Raw genomic sequence first — 14,059 nt, 5'->3', positions numbered from 1 at the left:
AATTATTAAAAGTATCCATTCGATAATAAAGTGATTTTTGACGTTTAACTTCAGCAAATGTTCATTATAGCAAAAGATGCACGATAATTCGAAAATAATATATGCTTTAAAAAAATGAAATAAACATCCGTCCTTTATTATTCATCCATTAATTGAAAAATGAACTATCCGAATTATTTTCGATTATAAACCGAAGTTTAAATATTTTTTTTTTGATCAATCATAAAAGTTTCTGTATATGCAAGAAGTGGATGATGGCTTTATAATTTGCTAAGTACAATAAAATACAGATCGATCATTTGCGATCTAAACTTAAGGGAGATACCATACTTTCACATAGCCATTACAGTAAAGGAATATGGGCTAAAGGTAAAATAGAGCTAAACTATTTACCAATACCAGCTTCATATTGTCTTTTGATCTGATGGCTGTTTTCCTCCTTGACCTGCACGTCAGCTTTTAGTTGTTTGATTGTTTCTAAAATAAGATTGTTTTATTTTATCTAGTCACTTTAAGGATTGGAACAAAGGAATAATACAAAATAATAATTTTACGCGACTGTCATACAAGTGAGAAGATTAGTTAGCTATAAATAAATATATAGATAGATATTATTATTTTAAAGTACAACTTGGTACATGCACATGAAATACAGTATATTACAATTTTAAACATATATAGTCAATAAAAATGTATATTTTCTACATAAGGAAATGCCTGTCAGGAATATGATAGTTGTTTTCCATTCGTTTGATGTGTTTTAGCTTTTGATTTTGCCATTTGTGAAGGAACTTTCCGTTTTGAATTTTCTTTGGAGTTCGGTATTTTTTGTTATTTTACTTTTCATCCAGGAAACAAAACTATTATTCTAAAGCTTGTCATTACAATACTAGTGATTTACATCTCATGTACCATTTTAGTCATAAACGATGTTTAGGTTGAACATTCGGTTTTATGGTCTACACTTGAAATGACTTGGTTAAATTCTTGACTGTCATTTCACTAACACCTGATTGAATTTTATATGTTTACCGAACAATTTTGTTGTTGTTTTTTTAAAAGTTTTCTTCAACATTTCAAATTGTTGATTTTCTAATTATTTATTTTAAGGAAAACTGATGAAAACAATTTCGAAGTGAGCATTTATATGCTTTTAATTGATATTGGCATTTTGTTATTAAACGAATCAAAACCCACTTTATAAATTCCAAAGTCCGAAGAGCTTTTCTGGATTTAATAGTTTATTTAATTGTTATTAAGTTGTCTATCACTGTGTCTATTTCAATGCAAGTGGACTGCAAGTCAAAGAGGGTTTGACCAATGTTGTAGCAAGTGTCTTTGTTTTGTATGCGTGTACTTTGATACTGATACTTAAGACATTTCTACTTAACGTATAGATGTATAAACAATATCAAATTAGGAAGTTATCAGCTTCATGTGTAGGTGGTCTATGGCTCGTTTTGGAATAAGTTATGGTCTATTGCTGTTTAATATTTGAATTTTCAAACTTCCAATATATAGTTTCTGGCGATTCTGATAAACTCATAAATGAAATGCGCTCACAATGCACCAAATAAACATATTCTTTGGAGCTCTTTATCAAGTATTGGCTAAATCTGTCTATAGTTGTTTACATCAGGTTTAACTTACCCTGTACCAAGGCAGGAATATGACAGTTGTTTTCACTCGTTCCGTTGTTTGATGATGTTTGATTTTGTCAGTTGTTATGGATTTTCTCTTTTTAAATTTACCTTGGAGTTCGGTATTTTTGTTATGCTTTTTTAAATCGATTTTTTAAAGAAGACGATCTATAGGAAATTACACATTAATATCTAATAAAAAATCTTAATGCTGAAGAATTTAAAATATCTTGAATGAAAATATAGCTCAACATGCAGACTTCTTATACGTTCAGGTATTTCACATCCAATTTTTTATGGAAATATTCTTTATAAAGCACAAAAATGTCAGTATTCACCTCTGAAGCTAACAAAACCTTTAAATAGACTTATTAAGAAGGGATATAGTTACGATACTGTTGTCAGGTCATTACAGATTGCATATTTTGGCGTTAATATTGATTCACTTATAGGGTCTTTGCATCGGCACTAAACACAATTATTTAAAAACCAGTTGTTGGCATGACACGGGTTATGTTCTTCTCGTATATGTTATGATGGTATGATACTAAACCCCTAACGGGAAGGATTGTGCCTGATATTCATATGATGAAGACATAATCTTTCAATCAGTTTAATGAAGTCTGGATCTGGCATGTCAGTTAACTGCTAGTAGTCTGTTGTTATTTATGTATTATTGTCATTTTGTTTATTTTCTTTGGTTACATCTTCTGACATCAGACTCGGACTTCTCTTGAACTGAATTTTAATGTGCGTATTGTTATGCGTTTACTTTTCTACATTGGCTAGAGGTATAGGGGGAGGGTTGAGATCTCATAAACATGTTTAACCCCGCCGCATTTTTGCGCCTGTCCCAAGTCAGGAGCCTCTAGCCTTTGTTAGTCTTGTATTATTTTTAATTTTAGTTTCTTGTGTACAATTTGGAGTTTAGTATGGCGTTCATTATCACTGAACTAGTATACATATTTGTTTAGGGGCCAGCTGAAGGACGCCTCCTGGTGCGGGAATTTCTCGCTGCATTGAAGACCTGTTGGTGACCTTCTGCTGTTGTCTGTTCTATGGTCGGGTTGTTGTCTCTTTGACACATTCCCCATTTCCATTCTCAATTTTAAATTTAATGATAATTTGATATTAGTTCTGGTTAGAACTAGTAATATGCAAGAAAGTGTGCTGGCACTCCGAAGATATAATTCAGAAATGGGTCATGATTTGAATATCTGTTTTATGTGATTTACCGTCTTTTCTTTTTTTCTCCTCTTTCAAACTGCTTAAAACCTCTTCTACTAAATCGACTTTAGTCTTCAGTTCTTGTATCTCTCTGAGATGACTTTCTAAATCAAAAGATATTGCATAAAATTTATTATATATGTAAACTACTGACAAATTTATTTTTTTCTAAACCATGATGTGCACTGACTATTTACATGGGCAAATCAAACATCATAATTGATGAAAAATATCTTGTTCATGGGAAATTCTTTTTTACTAGCGTTCCTTATCAATATATCCATTTGTCAGTTCGTCCACTTGCCAATCTGACACGTTTTTGTGAAAAGAGTTTCTTTTCGATATTGAATAGACAGGATGTATATACATAAAATGGTTATGTAGTATACGTCAATGAGACAGCAGACCAATGACACAAAAAAAAAGACATCAAGTGATCATCATGTCGTCTTTATCAATGCAAATGTGTCTTTACAATAAGTCAGCCTTAAAGTGCTCGAATCTTTAAAAAGTTGTGAATACATTTAATAAATTCTTTAAATGAAAATAAGTACATAAAAAAGTACGTAATTCTATCATTACTTTTATCTAGATGACAAAAACACAAATACAAAGAATGTGCATTTACCAGGAAAATAAATAACAATTCTTTAAGTTAATGTCCTGAATTAGAATGGATGTGATTGCGTTTTAATACATCAAACACCATCAACCAAACGGATGCTCCTCTTGCAAGTAGATTAATTTTTGTAATCGTATTGGATATGAAAACTAAAGAGGTAAAAAATTAAGAAATAAATCAGTAAAATAGAATGACAGTCTTTATCAAGCTATAATGTGAAAAGTCAGTACCCTTTTCTCTTCCTAATGTGACAACCATTGTTTCTATATATCGGTAGTGTTCTTCTTTTTCACCTTTTCTGGCTGAAATATAAAAATTTAATTCAACTTATCAAGCATGATTCAACTGAATATCATAACCTTTTTTGTGTTTTTGATGAGTAACCTTGCTTCATGTTATCTAAATCAGCCACTAATTACACAGTAATCAACCATGTAGAAGAAGTAATAACGAATAAAATAAACCAAATGAATAACTTCTGCAAAGCTTGACTTTAGACATAAAAATGAGGATTGCAACGGGAAATGTGTCAATGAGACAACAACCCGACCAAAGAGCAGAAAACAGCCCAAAGCCACTAATGGGTCTTCAAAACAGCGAAAAAATCCCGCACCAGTAGGCGGGCTTCAGCTGGTACCTAAACAAAATTGTTTGCTAGTTCAGAACCAAAATTAAAAAATATAAAAAATACATACACGACTAACAAAGGCCAGAGAGTCCTGACTTAGGACAAGCGCAAAAGTGCAGAGGGGTTAAACGTGTTTTGTGAGGTCTAAACCCTCCCCTATACTTCTAGCCAATGCATAATAAACAAACACACAGCAATACGCACAGTAAAACTAAGTTTAAACATATGTTACTCGACTTAACATTTTTAAAAACATTCAAAATCGACGGTACCTTAATTGCTAAGTATTATTGTGAGTTTAAAATACAATCTTTGGATTAAAAAAAAATATATGCAGGTATAAAAATATCATGATCTTAAACTAGAAAATATGTGCGTAAAATGATACATGACTACCTTTAACTTTTAATTTTATATCTTTATTTTTTCCTTAAAATAATCCTTAAGATTTGCCATATTTATATTGTATGTGTTGGAAATGGCTTCGCTATTCATCAAATTTTTACTCTACTCACCAAGATCTGCAGACAGTCCTTCGCATTCTTGATATGATTGTTCCAGTTGTTGTTCAGTGGTCCTCAACTGGTCATTGATCTGTTGATATTGTGCCCGGTACCTTTCGGTTTCCTCTGTATTAGATTTAAACAATAAAAAGATAAAAAATAAATATAATTTAAACGTTTTTGTGTATTTTATTGTTTGTATACTAAAACTCGTTACTAGATTTATACCTATACTTGTATAGTTTGTTTTAAAAAATATGACCTACCATATGTCGTCGCTAAACATGGCAAATAAAATATTTGATTTTTCGTTGATTCTTTTTTAATTGATTCTAATATATATTTTTGACCTTATACATTAAACGACTACTTGTATTTTTAAATTCGTCTCAGTAATGTTTAAAACACTAGCAGTTACAAATCAATTTTACTGAAAAAAGATAAGAAGCATTATTTGCAAATAACGTCGATACGGACCAATGCAAACCACAAAATCATACATGTATATATTATATATATAAAAAACGTTTTCGAAAATTTGATAAGCACGTGAAAAATGCGGAGACTGGTTTAAAAAAAAGATTTATTCATCGAAATACATTTAATGATGTTACTATTTTCAATTCAAAGGTCGCATGTTCTGCAAATCTTAATAGTCAAATCAACACTGCGATTTTATGGCTCTTGTAATAATGGACGAATTCACTTTTGGATCAGGAGGGATCAGCCTTTATTCGGTAAGAGTTCCTTATTTAGTCGATGAAACAATTCAGTATGTGACAATAAGGGGCTTCTGTCCGCTGGTGTGTCTCAAGTTTACACAAAGACATAGGTAATGCAGACTCTATTTTTTTTTTATTTCTTTGTGACACTGCCGAGAATAGCTAAACAATGAGTATTTTTATTTTACTTTACCTTTCATAGATTCTAGCTGGCCTGCTATTTCTCTCATTCTGTCAAGTTCTTGTTCCAATTGATCTTTTTCTCCTGAAATAGGAAAACATTCTAGGAGAGGCTTAGTTAAAAACATTTTAAATGCATCATAGTAACTACTGGTATTGGTTATCTATTTAATTTGTATGTTTTGGATTCTTCTTTCATTTTATCTAAATATTCATTTGAAGACTTTGTTCTAAGAACTATAAACTAGTGAAACAGCTATTTAGATCTCAACAGATCTTTAAAGACCGAACAATAAATTCATCTGTCATGTTCATTCTTTCAGACAATTTTCAGATTATCCACTGATGTAAATTAAGTAATGTTGAGACACATCGCTTGCAGTCAATGTAAATCTGATCAGTCCTTTTCCTCTAGTAAACCAATTTTGATCTGAATCGCTCATGTTGATCTGAGAAAGTCATAAAAGATAGAACAATAAATCATTTAGTAATTTTCAGTCTTTCATTCAATTTCCAGACTTATTCACTGCGGTTATTCAGTACTGTTCAGACTATTCGCTTGCAATTAGTTTATTTCTGTTAAGTAGCTTTCAGACAATTCAGTATGATGTTGATATGTACAGGAAAGTGACTACTGCACAGCCTGAACATAGACTGAACAGATCTTAATTGACTGCAAACGAATTGTGTGAACAGTACTTAATTTACCTCTGGATAAGTCTGATAATTGACTGAAAGACTAAATATGACTGAATAATTTTTTGAGATGATTTTAAGTAAAAAAATACTAATATTCATGCACTAGTGGCATGCATGTAATTTAATTAATTAATTCGTGATTGTTCAGCTTTTGTTATCTACCTAGTACTGCGTTGTTTGAAACGATTCATAACAAGGCTGGATAGGGGTAAGCCTGTTTTCAATTGGATTACTTTTTATTGTGGAGGAGTAATGAGAGTTATAGAGAACAATTCCATGTTATTCAATTGCCACACTCGTTTTTGTGTAGAAGCATATTTGAACATTTTAATATTTGTGATCATTTACCTTTTACATTTTCCAGCTCCACTACTTTTTCTTTCATTTCGTCAAGTTCGCTATTAACATGCATCAATTCTTCTTCAAGCCGATCCTTGTCATCTGAAATAACAGAACATTTCGAAAACTTAGCTGTTAACAATTCAAATCTAAAGAGAAATGTCGTCCAATTCGTTCAATGTCGTTTCTATGAAAACTTTCATCTGCTTGAAAAATTATTTAAGGTCATGTATCCGGCTCTTAGGACATTCTGTGACTGAATGGAAAACCCAGTATTTCATCGGAAATTTTCTCAACAAGTCACAGGAGGTAGTATGAATATGACACGAATCAACTAAAGAATTGATATGATATCGATACATATGATTTCAAAGCTACTATCGAATCCCAACAAAAAAATATAGTTACAAACTACAGCAATGCATTTTGATACGTAGCCATCATGGAAAATGTATAAAGCCTTGATTCTTTATTAATTTGTTAATCAAACAGTTTAGTGTCGCAAAAATACATTGATCGTTTTAAGATACATTTGCAACTATAACAGAAGTGGAAGTAGGGGGAAATTGTCAAAATATCCGTCAATCTACACAATTGCCAATGTTATCGCTATATCAAATAAGAGTGATAGATCGAATTATCACCCAATATCCTTAATTTGTTGTGTGGGAAAGGTAAATTAGCCTGTTCATTTATAAATAGAATTATCATAATTTTGAATGGCACGAGTAATTTTTGGTATTTAATTGGCTAAATAATGGCTCTTATTGTACCTCCTCTTTTACATCATATACTTAGGAATAGACTTAACTACTTACAAGATGAACGTGTATTGGATCTAGAAGTTATAACATCCGGTAGTATTAAACAAGCTGACTGACAAATAAGCTCATTGAATTCAAAAGTATATATTAAATGAAAACTATCTAATTTTATCACAGTTCTGCGTTTAACATTTCTTCCGTGCTGCTCTTATAACGTATATGATTACAAAGTTAACATCGAATCACAACAAAAAATTTTATTCACTAACTACAACAAAAGTTTGAACATAATTCTTTTTTTCAATATTTTCCAATAAAATATGCGTTATCTAAACTTGTGATCTACTACATACCAAGTATCTGCCGTCAATACCAAACTTATTGCCCTGGTTTAAAGATAGTTGTTCCTTTGGTAATCATACCACATCACCTTTAATATTGAGGCAATTTCATTGACTTGTTTGTCAGTGACATATAAACTGTTTTTTTTTGTTTTTGTGTTGTTTGGTTGCTATCTTATTTGCATGTTCGTACAACCTACATCTTTACATGTACTAATAAATGGTACATACATGTATAAATGAAAGACATTATGTTTACTTACCACTTAATCTTGTATAATCCTGTCCCTCACTTCCATTTGATTCTAGATGCCTTTGAATTGATGAATACTCTTGTTTTATGGTATCTTCGATGACTTTAGTAGATATATTAAGTTGCTCTGAAAAAGCAAATGTTTTGGTTTAATATTATCTTTTGATTGAATTGCATTCGTGAATTTAAAAGACTGAAGTAGTTCTGCATACACATTTCATTATTACCATTGGGGTTCACAATATTCAATTATATTCCACTATTATGCAGACTTTTAGCTATGAATTTTTAGGATACATTGTAATAAGCCTATAACAAAAATTTATATCATTTTGGAGGCAAAATAATGGACAAAGTTTCAGAACATTTAAATAAATTCTAAAAAGTTTTGCTAAATATGGCTGAGGCCATCGATGCATATGAGTAGAAAAGTCTTAATGTTTGAAATGATTACTACACACAGTAAGTTAAAAGAAAATGACCGTAAATTAAACATGCCAATTACGTGTATATAGAGAGATATTATTTCAAGCATTATCTAGCAAATAAAACTATATTTGATTTCGAACAGATAGAGCAAACCTGTACATTGTTACAGAGAATAACTTTCTAGAATTACCTTTTCGGTTTTCCAACTGAGATAGCTTCGCTTTACATTCCTCGAATTCTTTCCTGAGGAGCTGTTGTTCGTGGACAAGCTGATGTTTCTCATCTAAAAAGGGTTAAACAGGAGTAATGTCAGAAAAGGTTTTAAACTGTTAAAGCTTGTCAAGATGTATGAATGTCAACGTCACTTTCAATATTCAACATAAAAGAGTTTAACAAAACAACACTAAGTTTCAATTATAAATATATCTAAATTAATTGGTTAGAACACAAGAACATTTAATTTACGCGTTATACGCAGTGTCCTGGTATTTTAATGGAACGAAAATAAAACTTTTGATCATTAAAAAGTATATTGTGCAAATATAACAAGTAATTCTGTCTGAGCATCCATTCATATGAAAATAATAATTTTAAAAGATATTATGAACAAATTAAAAATTAAAAATTAAAAAATTACAGCTGCCCGTGAAAAAAAAAACCCTGATTTGTAAATTACCTTGTATATTTGAGTTTTCTTGTTTAGCAGAGTCTAGTTGGTTTTGAAGTGATGACAACTCTTGATGCAGGGAATGTTTAGTTTCTTCTAAAGATTGCTGAATTTCTTCTGTTAACAGATATTTTCAAACAGTACATTTTACATCAATTATCATATGGGTTATTCAAAGCGAACACGTTAATATTTTGAAGGATTTCATTTATATTTTGATACTAATCTGTATAATATTTGAAGAAATACAATTGAATGTAGAATTTTTGAAACGAGTTTATCTAGGCATTACAGCGTCAGCCCATAACAAATATGTGATAGTTAAACATGTTAAGTGTGAAGGTGAAGGTTGGCGCCTTTTAAGACGTTTAAACCCTATGCATTTTTATGCACCTGTTCTAAGTCAGGAGCCTGTTGATCAGTAGTTGTCGTTTGTTGGTGTGCTTTATAAGTGTTTATCGTTTTTCGTTTTTTGATATAGATTAGACCATTGGTTTTCCTGTTTGAATTGTTTTACACTAGTCATTATGGGGCCCTTTATAGCTTGCTGTTCGGTGTGAACCAAGGCTCCGTGTTGAAGGCTTTGACTTATAATTGTTTACTTTTTATACATTGTGACTTGGATGGAGATTTGTCTCATTGGCACTCATACCACATCTTCTGATTTATAAGTACCAATTATCAGGTTTTGAATATTGATACCGTAAAATATCAGCTATAAGTCACAATATGAAAACCTACTGACGAGTGGGCACAGAGTAGGATCTTTACAGGCTTCATATTTTGTCGAGATACTGATATTTAATTTGTTTTATGTGATACACTTTCAATAATCGATTTGTATTTGTGTCTTTTTTTTATGACAGAAACAATATTTTTCAAATCACAAACAGTAGTACAGAACGAGATAATGATGCCAAGCGGACATAAATTGATGCACTAAATAGAGATTTATACATTTCAGCATACCATTTTGATTTTGCAATTCATTCGTTTTCTCTCTAGATTCATCAAGCTCGCCTGTCACAGTTTCCAATTCCCGTTCCGACTGATTTTTGCCTTCTGAAATGAGTGAAGAATGAAAACATAAGTACAGTTTGCAGTTAGTAACACTAATTTTTTTAAATGTTTTTGTTCATGTTATAATTGAAGGGATTGTTCTATTTATGTTATATATTCAATTTTCATTGTTGTTTTTACATGCTTTCGTTGGTCTCTCTTCGACCTATAAATTTTAATTCTCTCTGTGGTATCTTCCAGTTTGTTTTACAGGTTCACGTATGAAACAGATAAAGATGTAGGTAAACTTTTTCACATTTGTCATGTCGACGCTTCTTGGAGCTGGCAATGCCGTATGGGTTTTGTTCATTTGTGAAGGTCTAACGAAGTCCTATTGTTGCTAATTTCTACGTCATTTGGCCTCTGATTGAAAGTTGTCTCATTCACAATCATATATTTTTTTCTGTAACGATAAACAAATTCATGATGAAAATAGAAGAAATAACCATGTAGTTAGTCTTTATAAAATGAAAATAAAACTTTATACATTTGCTGCGTCCGAAACGCTTCTCTGGATTCTACATTCACCAGGAACGCTCAACCCATTGTCTCTATTATTTAAACTATTATTGAGACGTCTCCTTCATTAATTAGACCCTGTTATCCGTGATTTCAAATAACTACCTAATTATATCTTAAATGAAAGAAACAAAAAACAATCAAAAGTATATAGGAAGTGGATTAAAATCATGAAATGATTTTTAATTACAAAATCGAATGTACTATCAGTTTACTGTACTGAAATTTCCACTTAAATATTATTAATCTGAATATTATCTGTAATTTACAAAATAAGGCATATTCGAACAAATTTCTAAGTATATTTATATATATACGTATGTTACCGAAACTCTAGTGTACTAGAGATTTCCAATAAAATGACATACGTACGTAACTCGACGTACGGACCTAATGGGACTGGTTATTGCCAACTATTGACTTGGCCAAATACCCCGTGTAAGTTTCAACAAAGTATTCCAAGACTTTTAAAATCATACACTGGAATTGTCGTCCATATGAAATAATTTTAACATGATGAAAAATGATAGAAATCATGCATTTTTATTTATCACGTGGTTCGCCAGATTCCCGCCCTAATTATCACTGACATAAGATCACGTATAAACACACGTATCACTTACCTATTATACGATCGATTTCAGTTATCTTTCATGGTTTTGATTATGAAAATTATTTTTCAATATACTTTGCAGATGACGATCCATTATGAACATGATTATTTTTTTCATCATCTGATGTTCTTTCTTTCTTTCTCCATTTATTTATTTATATTTTTGTGGGGAAAATATTTTTTTTTATCAATTTTAGAAATGTCGAAATCAGTGTTAGTTAGCCTTTCTCTATTGTTAAAAGTTAAATTTGAGATAAGACTATCACTTCCATTTAAATTCTAGATAACATTCTTTTCCATTTATTATACAATTTATAGATACAAAATGTCCTATGTAGTTGTATTTTCAAAGGTGTTCTCGATTAAGGATCGTTCTGTGTTGTTTTGTTTAATGGGAATGCTTTTTGAGTTCAAATGCGAAAGACGTTTCCTGGCAAAATATTTATATTCCTTGAAGTACTTTTACTTATAGTAATTTTATCTATTCTATTGTTAAACAATTTATAGAGGGCCACCGAATTTGTTTTTGAAACAGAATTATTGAAGTGAATGCGTTATAAGTTAGAAACATAGAAAAACTTCAAATAATAAGATTTCGATGCACTATGAAGTCAAAACGGCACGCTAATTTTTCCCTTTTAAATGTTTTTATTCCCAATTCAGTGCAAAAGATCACGATTTTGCCCAAAACTTAAATATAAGTATCAACAGGATGTAGGACCATAAGTGTTTATTGCATATGTTGTTTGAATATCAATATTCAGGACGAGAAGATAAATATGAACCCGACTTTGTACTAGACCGACACGCGTTTCAAATTTTTTAACGTGCTAGTTCACAAGATCACAAGATAATAGTCCACAGGGAGGCATGTCACCCTACCCGGACACATTATTTTGAATACAGACCGACCAATCTTTGCTCTTACTCTTAAATATCGCGTGCTTAGCAGAGAGGTAGCAAATCTTTAATTTTAACCGGACGAGGATCGAACCGAAGACTTCCCTCGCTCAACTCGAGGCGAGGAAGCTACCACAATAAACCAAAAATACACGGAAATCTGTTCTTATTGCAAACATATTAACAACAAGCATTCTGAGAGTATTGCATGACAATACATAGTCCCCTACCGATTAAAAATTGATTGTGCTGGAACAAAATGCTAATTTGATCTATAACTTGTCATGGTGTAACTATATAACAAATATTAAGTCAATATCTTCAAGCATGACGAAAAAAAAGTGTGGAAAACTGATTATTTTAGTGAATTTTCTAAGTCCAAGGACCATAACTCTGCACAAAATCATCAGACCGGAACATAATTCGAACTTGATCTGTAACTTGTCATCATAAAACTATATACTAATTATCAAATCAATATCTTCAAGCATGACGAAAAAAAGTGCAGAAAACTGATTATTTGAGTGAATTTTCTAAGTCCAAGGACCATAACTCTGCACAAAATCGTCAGACCGGAACAAAATTTTAAATTGATCTGTAACTTGTCATGATAATACAATACACCAAATATCAAATCAATATCTTCAAGCTCGAAGAAAAAAAGTGTGGCAAACTGATTTGCCGGACTGACGGATGGACAGACAGACAGACAGACAGAGTGACGGAGTGCAAACCTAAAGTCCCCTTCGACTTTGTCAGTAGGGGACTTATAACACACCAAATTAGAAAAAAGGAAAAATAATAAAAAGGCACAATAAAGAGAAAACAGGGATTTGAATCAAACCGACAAATCTCTACTTGTAACATTGATTCAACAACTCATTCATTTGAACCTCGCACATACCAACGTATACTATAGATCGTCTATCATATATGTGTATAAAGGTCCAAGCCTTGTGTTTATCATATTTTAAAATTAATGTATGTTCATTGATATATGTAAAATAGAGATCTTAATTTCAACCCATTGGTAGCCGAGATATTTTGTCGGTGTGTTTGATATCAGTCATACATAATTGACTTCATGGAGGGGTTTGATTCCCAGTGGAGGCAAATAAAAATGAAAAAACATAAAGGTAAGTTTGTTTTTACATTAATTTCATTAGTGAACAGAAACCAGTAAATAAGCCAATTCAAACTTAATGAAATTAAGCACACACAGGAAACAAATAAATACAATTTTGTGAGTCCATTTCATCGACAGATTTAGGAAGCGTTGACTCTTAAAAATGAAACCAAGGTAAATGAATAGGCTGACGTCACGGCAATGGTTTAATTTTTGTCATCATAATTTGATAGGATTTTTTTTTGTATTATTGAATATGCAATCAGATTTCATTCAATTATGTGATTGTTAAAAGCTTCGGTTGAATCTCAGTAAGGCAAAGCAAACAATTGGATGTTCTGTCTAGGCACTTGTCATCATTACTAAGAAAAAGATCAAGGTATGACGGACACTCTTCTGTATACAAAACACTTATATGTTCGGAAAACATACCCGAATAAATAATTTACCTAATAAATTAAAATTTTCTTCTTTAGCTGATTCTAATTGTTGTTGAAGGTTTGCCAACTCCTGCTGGATGGAGTTTTTAGTTTCTTCCATGGACTGTTGACTTTGTGCTGTAAATCAAATTTTAACCGCTTGTAAAAGTTGTTTGAGTTTAGGTCATAATTAAAACAACATTTTAGATGTAAATCGCCCACAACGTCTACCTCTGATTACTTTGAAATTTTAGACAAACCATCGCTTTGACCAATTTCTTTCAGGTGTTCAAGTGTTTTCAAAATAACTTTTATCACTCATCTTCAGATCAAAAGTCTAAGAAGCTTAAAACGTAAAAGTTCCGACTCTCTTTAACATAATGTATTGCCGGATAAGCTTTAAACAATA

At 31.4% G+C, this 14,059-nt stretch overlaps 1 protein-coding gene across 3 annotated transcripts in view; it reads right to left on the bottom strand.

Moving 5' to 3' along the window:
* LOC127734922 (myosin-2 heavy chain-like) overlaps positions 1-14,059 on the bottom strand; it is a 79,669-nt gene that overhangs the window by 15,327 nt on the left and 50,283 nt on the right. For all 3 annotated transcript variants that reach the window (XM_052244960.1, XM_052244961.1, XM_052244962.1), the window contains 11 exons: positions 13,681-13,788; positions 9,984-10,076; positions 9,024-9,131; positions 8,538-8,630; positions 7,929-8,045; positions 6,570-6,662; positions 5,536-5,607; positions 4,633-4,746; positions 3,720-3,791; positions 2,876-2,971; positions 394-477 (listed from right to left, as the gene is read on the bottom strand). In XM_052244960.1, coding sequence (XP_052100920.1) covers positions 394-477; positions 2,876-2,971; positions 3,720-3,791; positions 4,633-4,746; positions 5,536-5,607; positions 6,570-6,662; positions 7,929-8,045; positions 8,538-8,630; positions 9,024-9,131; positions 9,984-10,076; positions 13,681-13,788 — 1,050 coding nt within the window. The remainder of the gene's footprint in view (positions 1-393; positions 478-2,875; positions 2,972-3,719; positions 3,792-4,632; positions 4,747-5,535; positions 5,608-6,569; positions 6,663-7,928; positions 8,046-8,537; positions 8,631-9,023; positions 9,132-9,983; positions 10,077-13,680; positions 13,789-14,059) is intronic.

The sequence above is a fragment of the Mytilus californianus genome, unplaced genomic scaffold (assembly GCF_021869535.1).
Source record: "Mytilus californianus isolate M0D057914Y unplaced genomic scaffold, xbMytCali1.0.p SCAF_3, whole genome shotgun sequence".
NCBI lineage: Eukaryota > Metazoa > Mollusca > Bivalvia > Mytilida > Mytilidae > Mytilus > Mytilus californianus.
The sequence above is the reverse complement of the archived record's forward strand: the minus strand, read 5'-3'. Positions and strand labels throughout refer to the sequence as shown.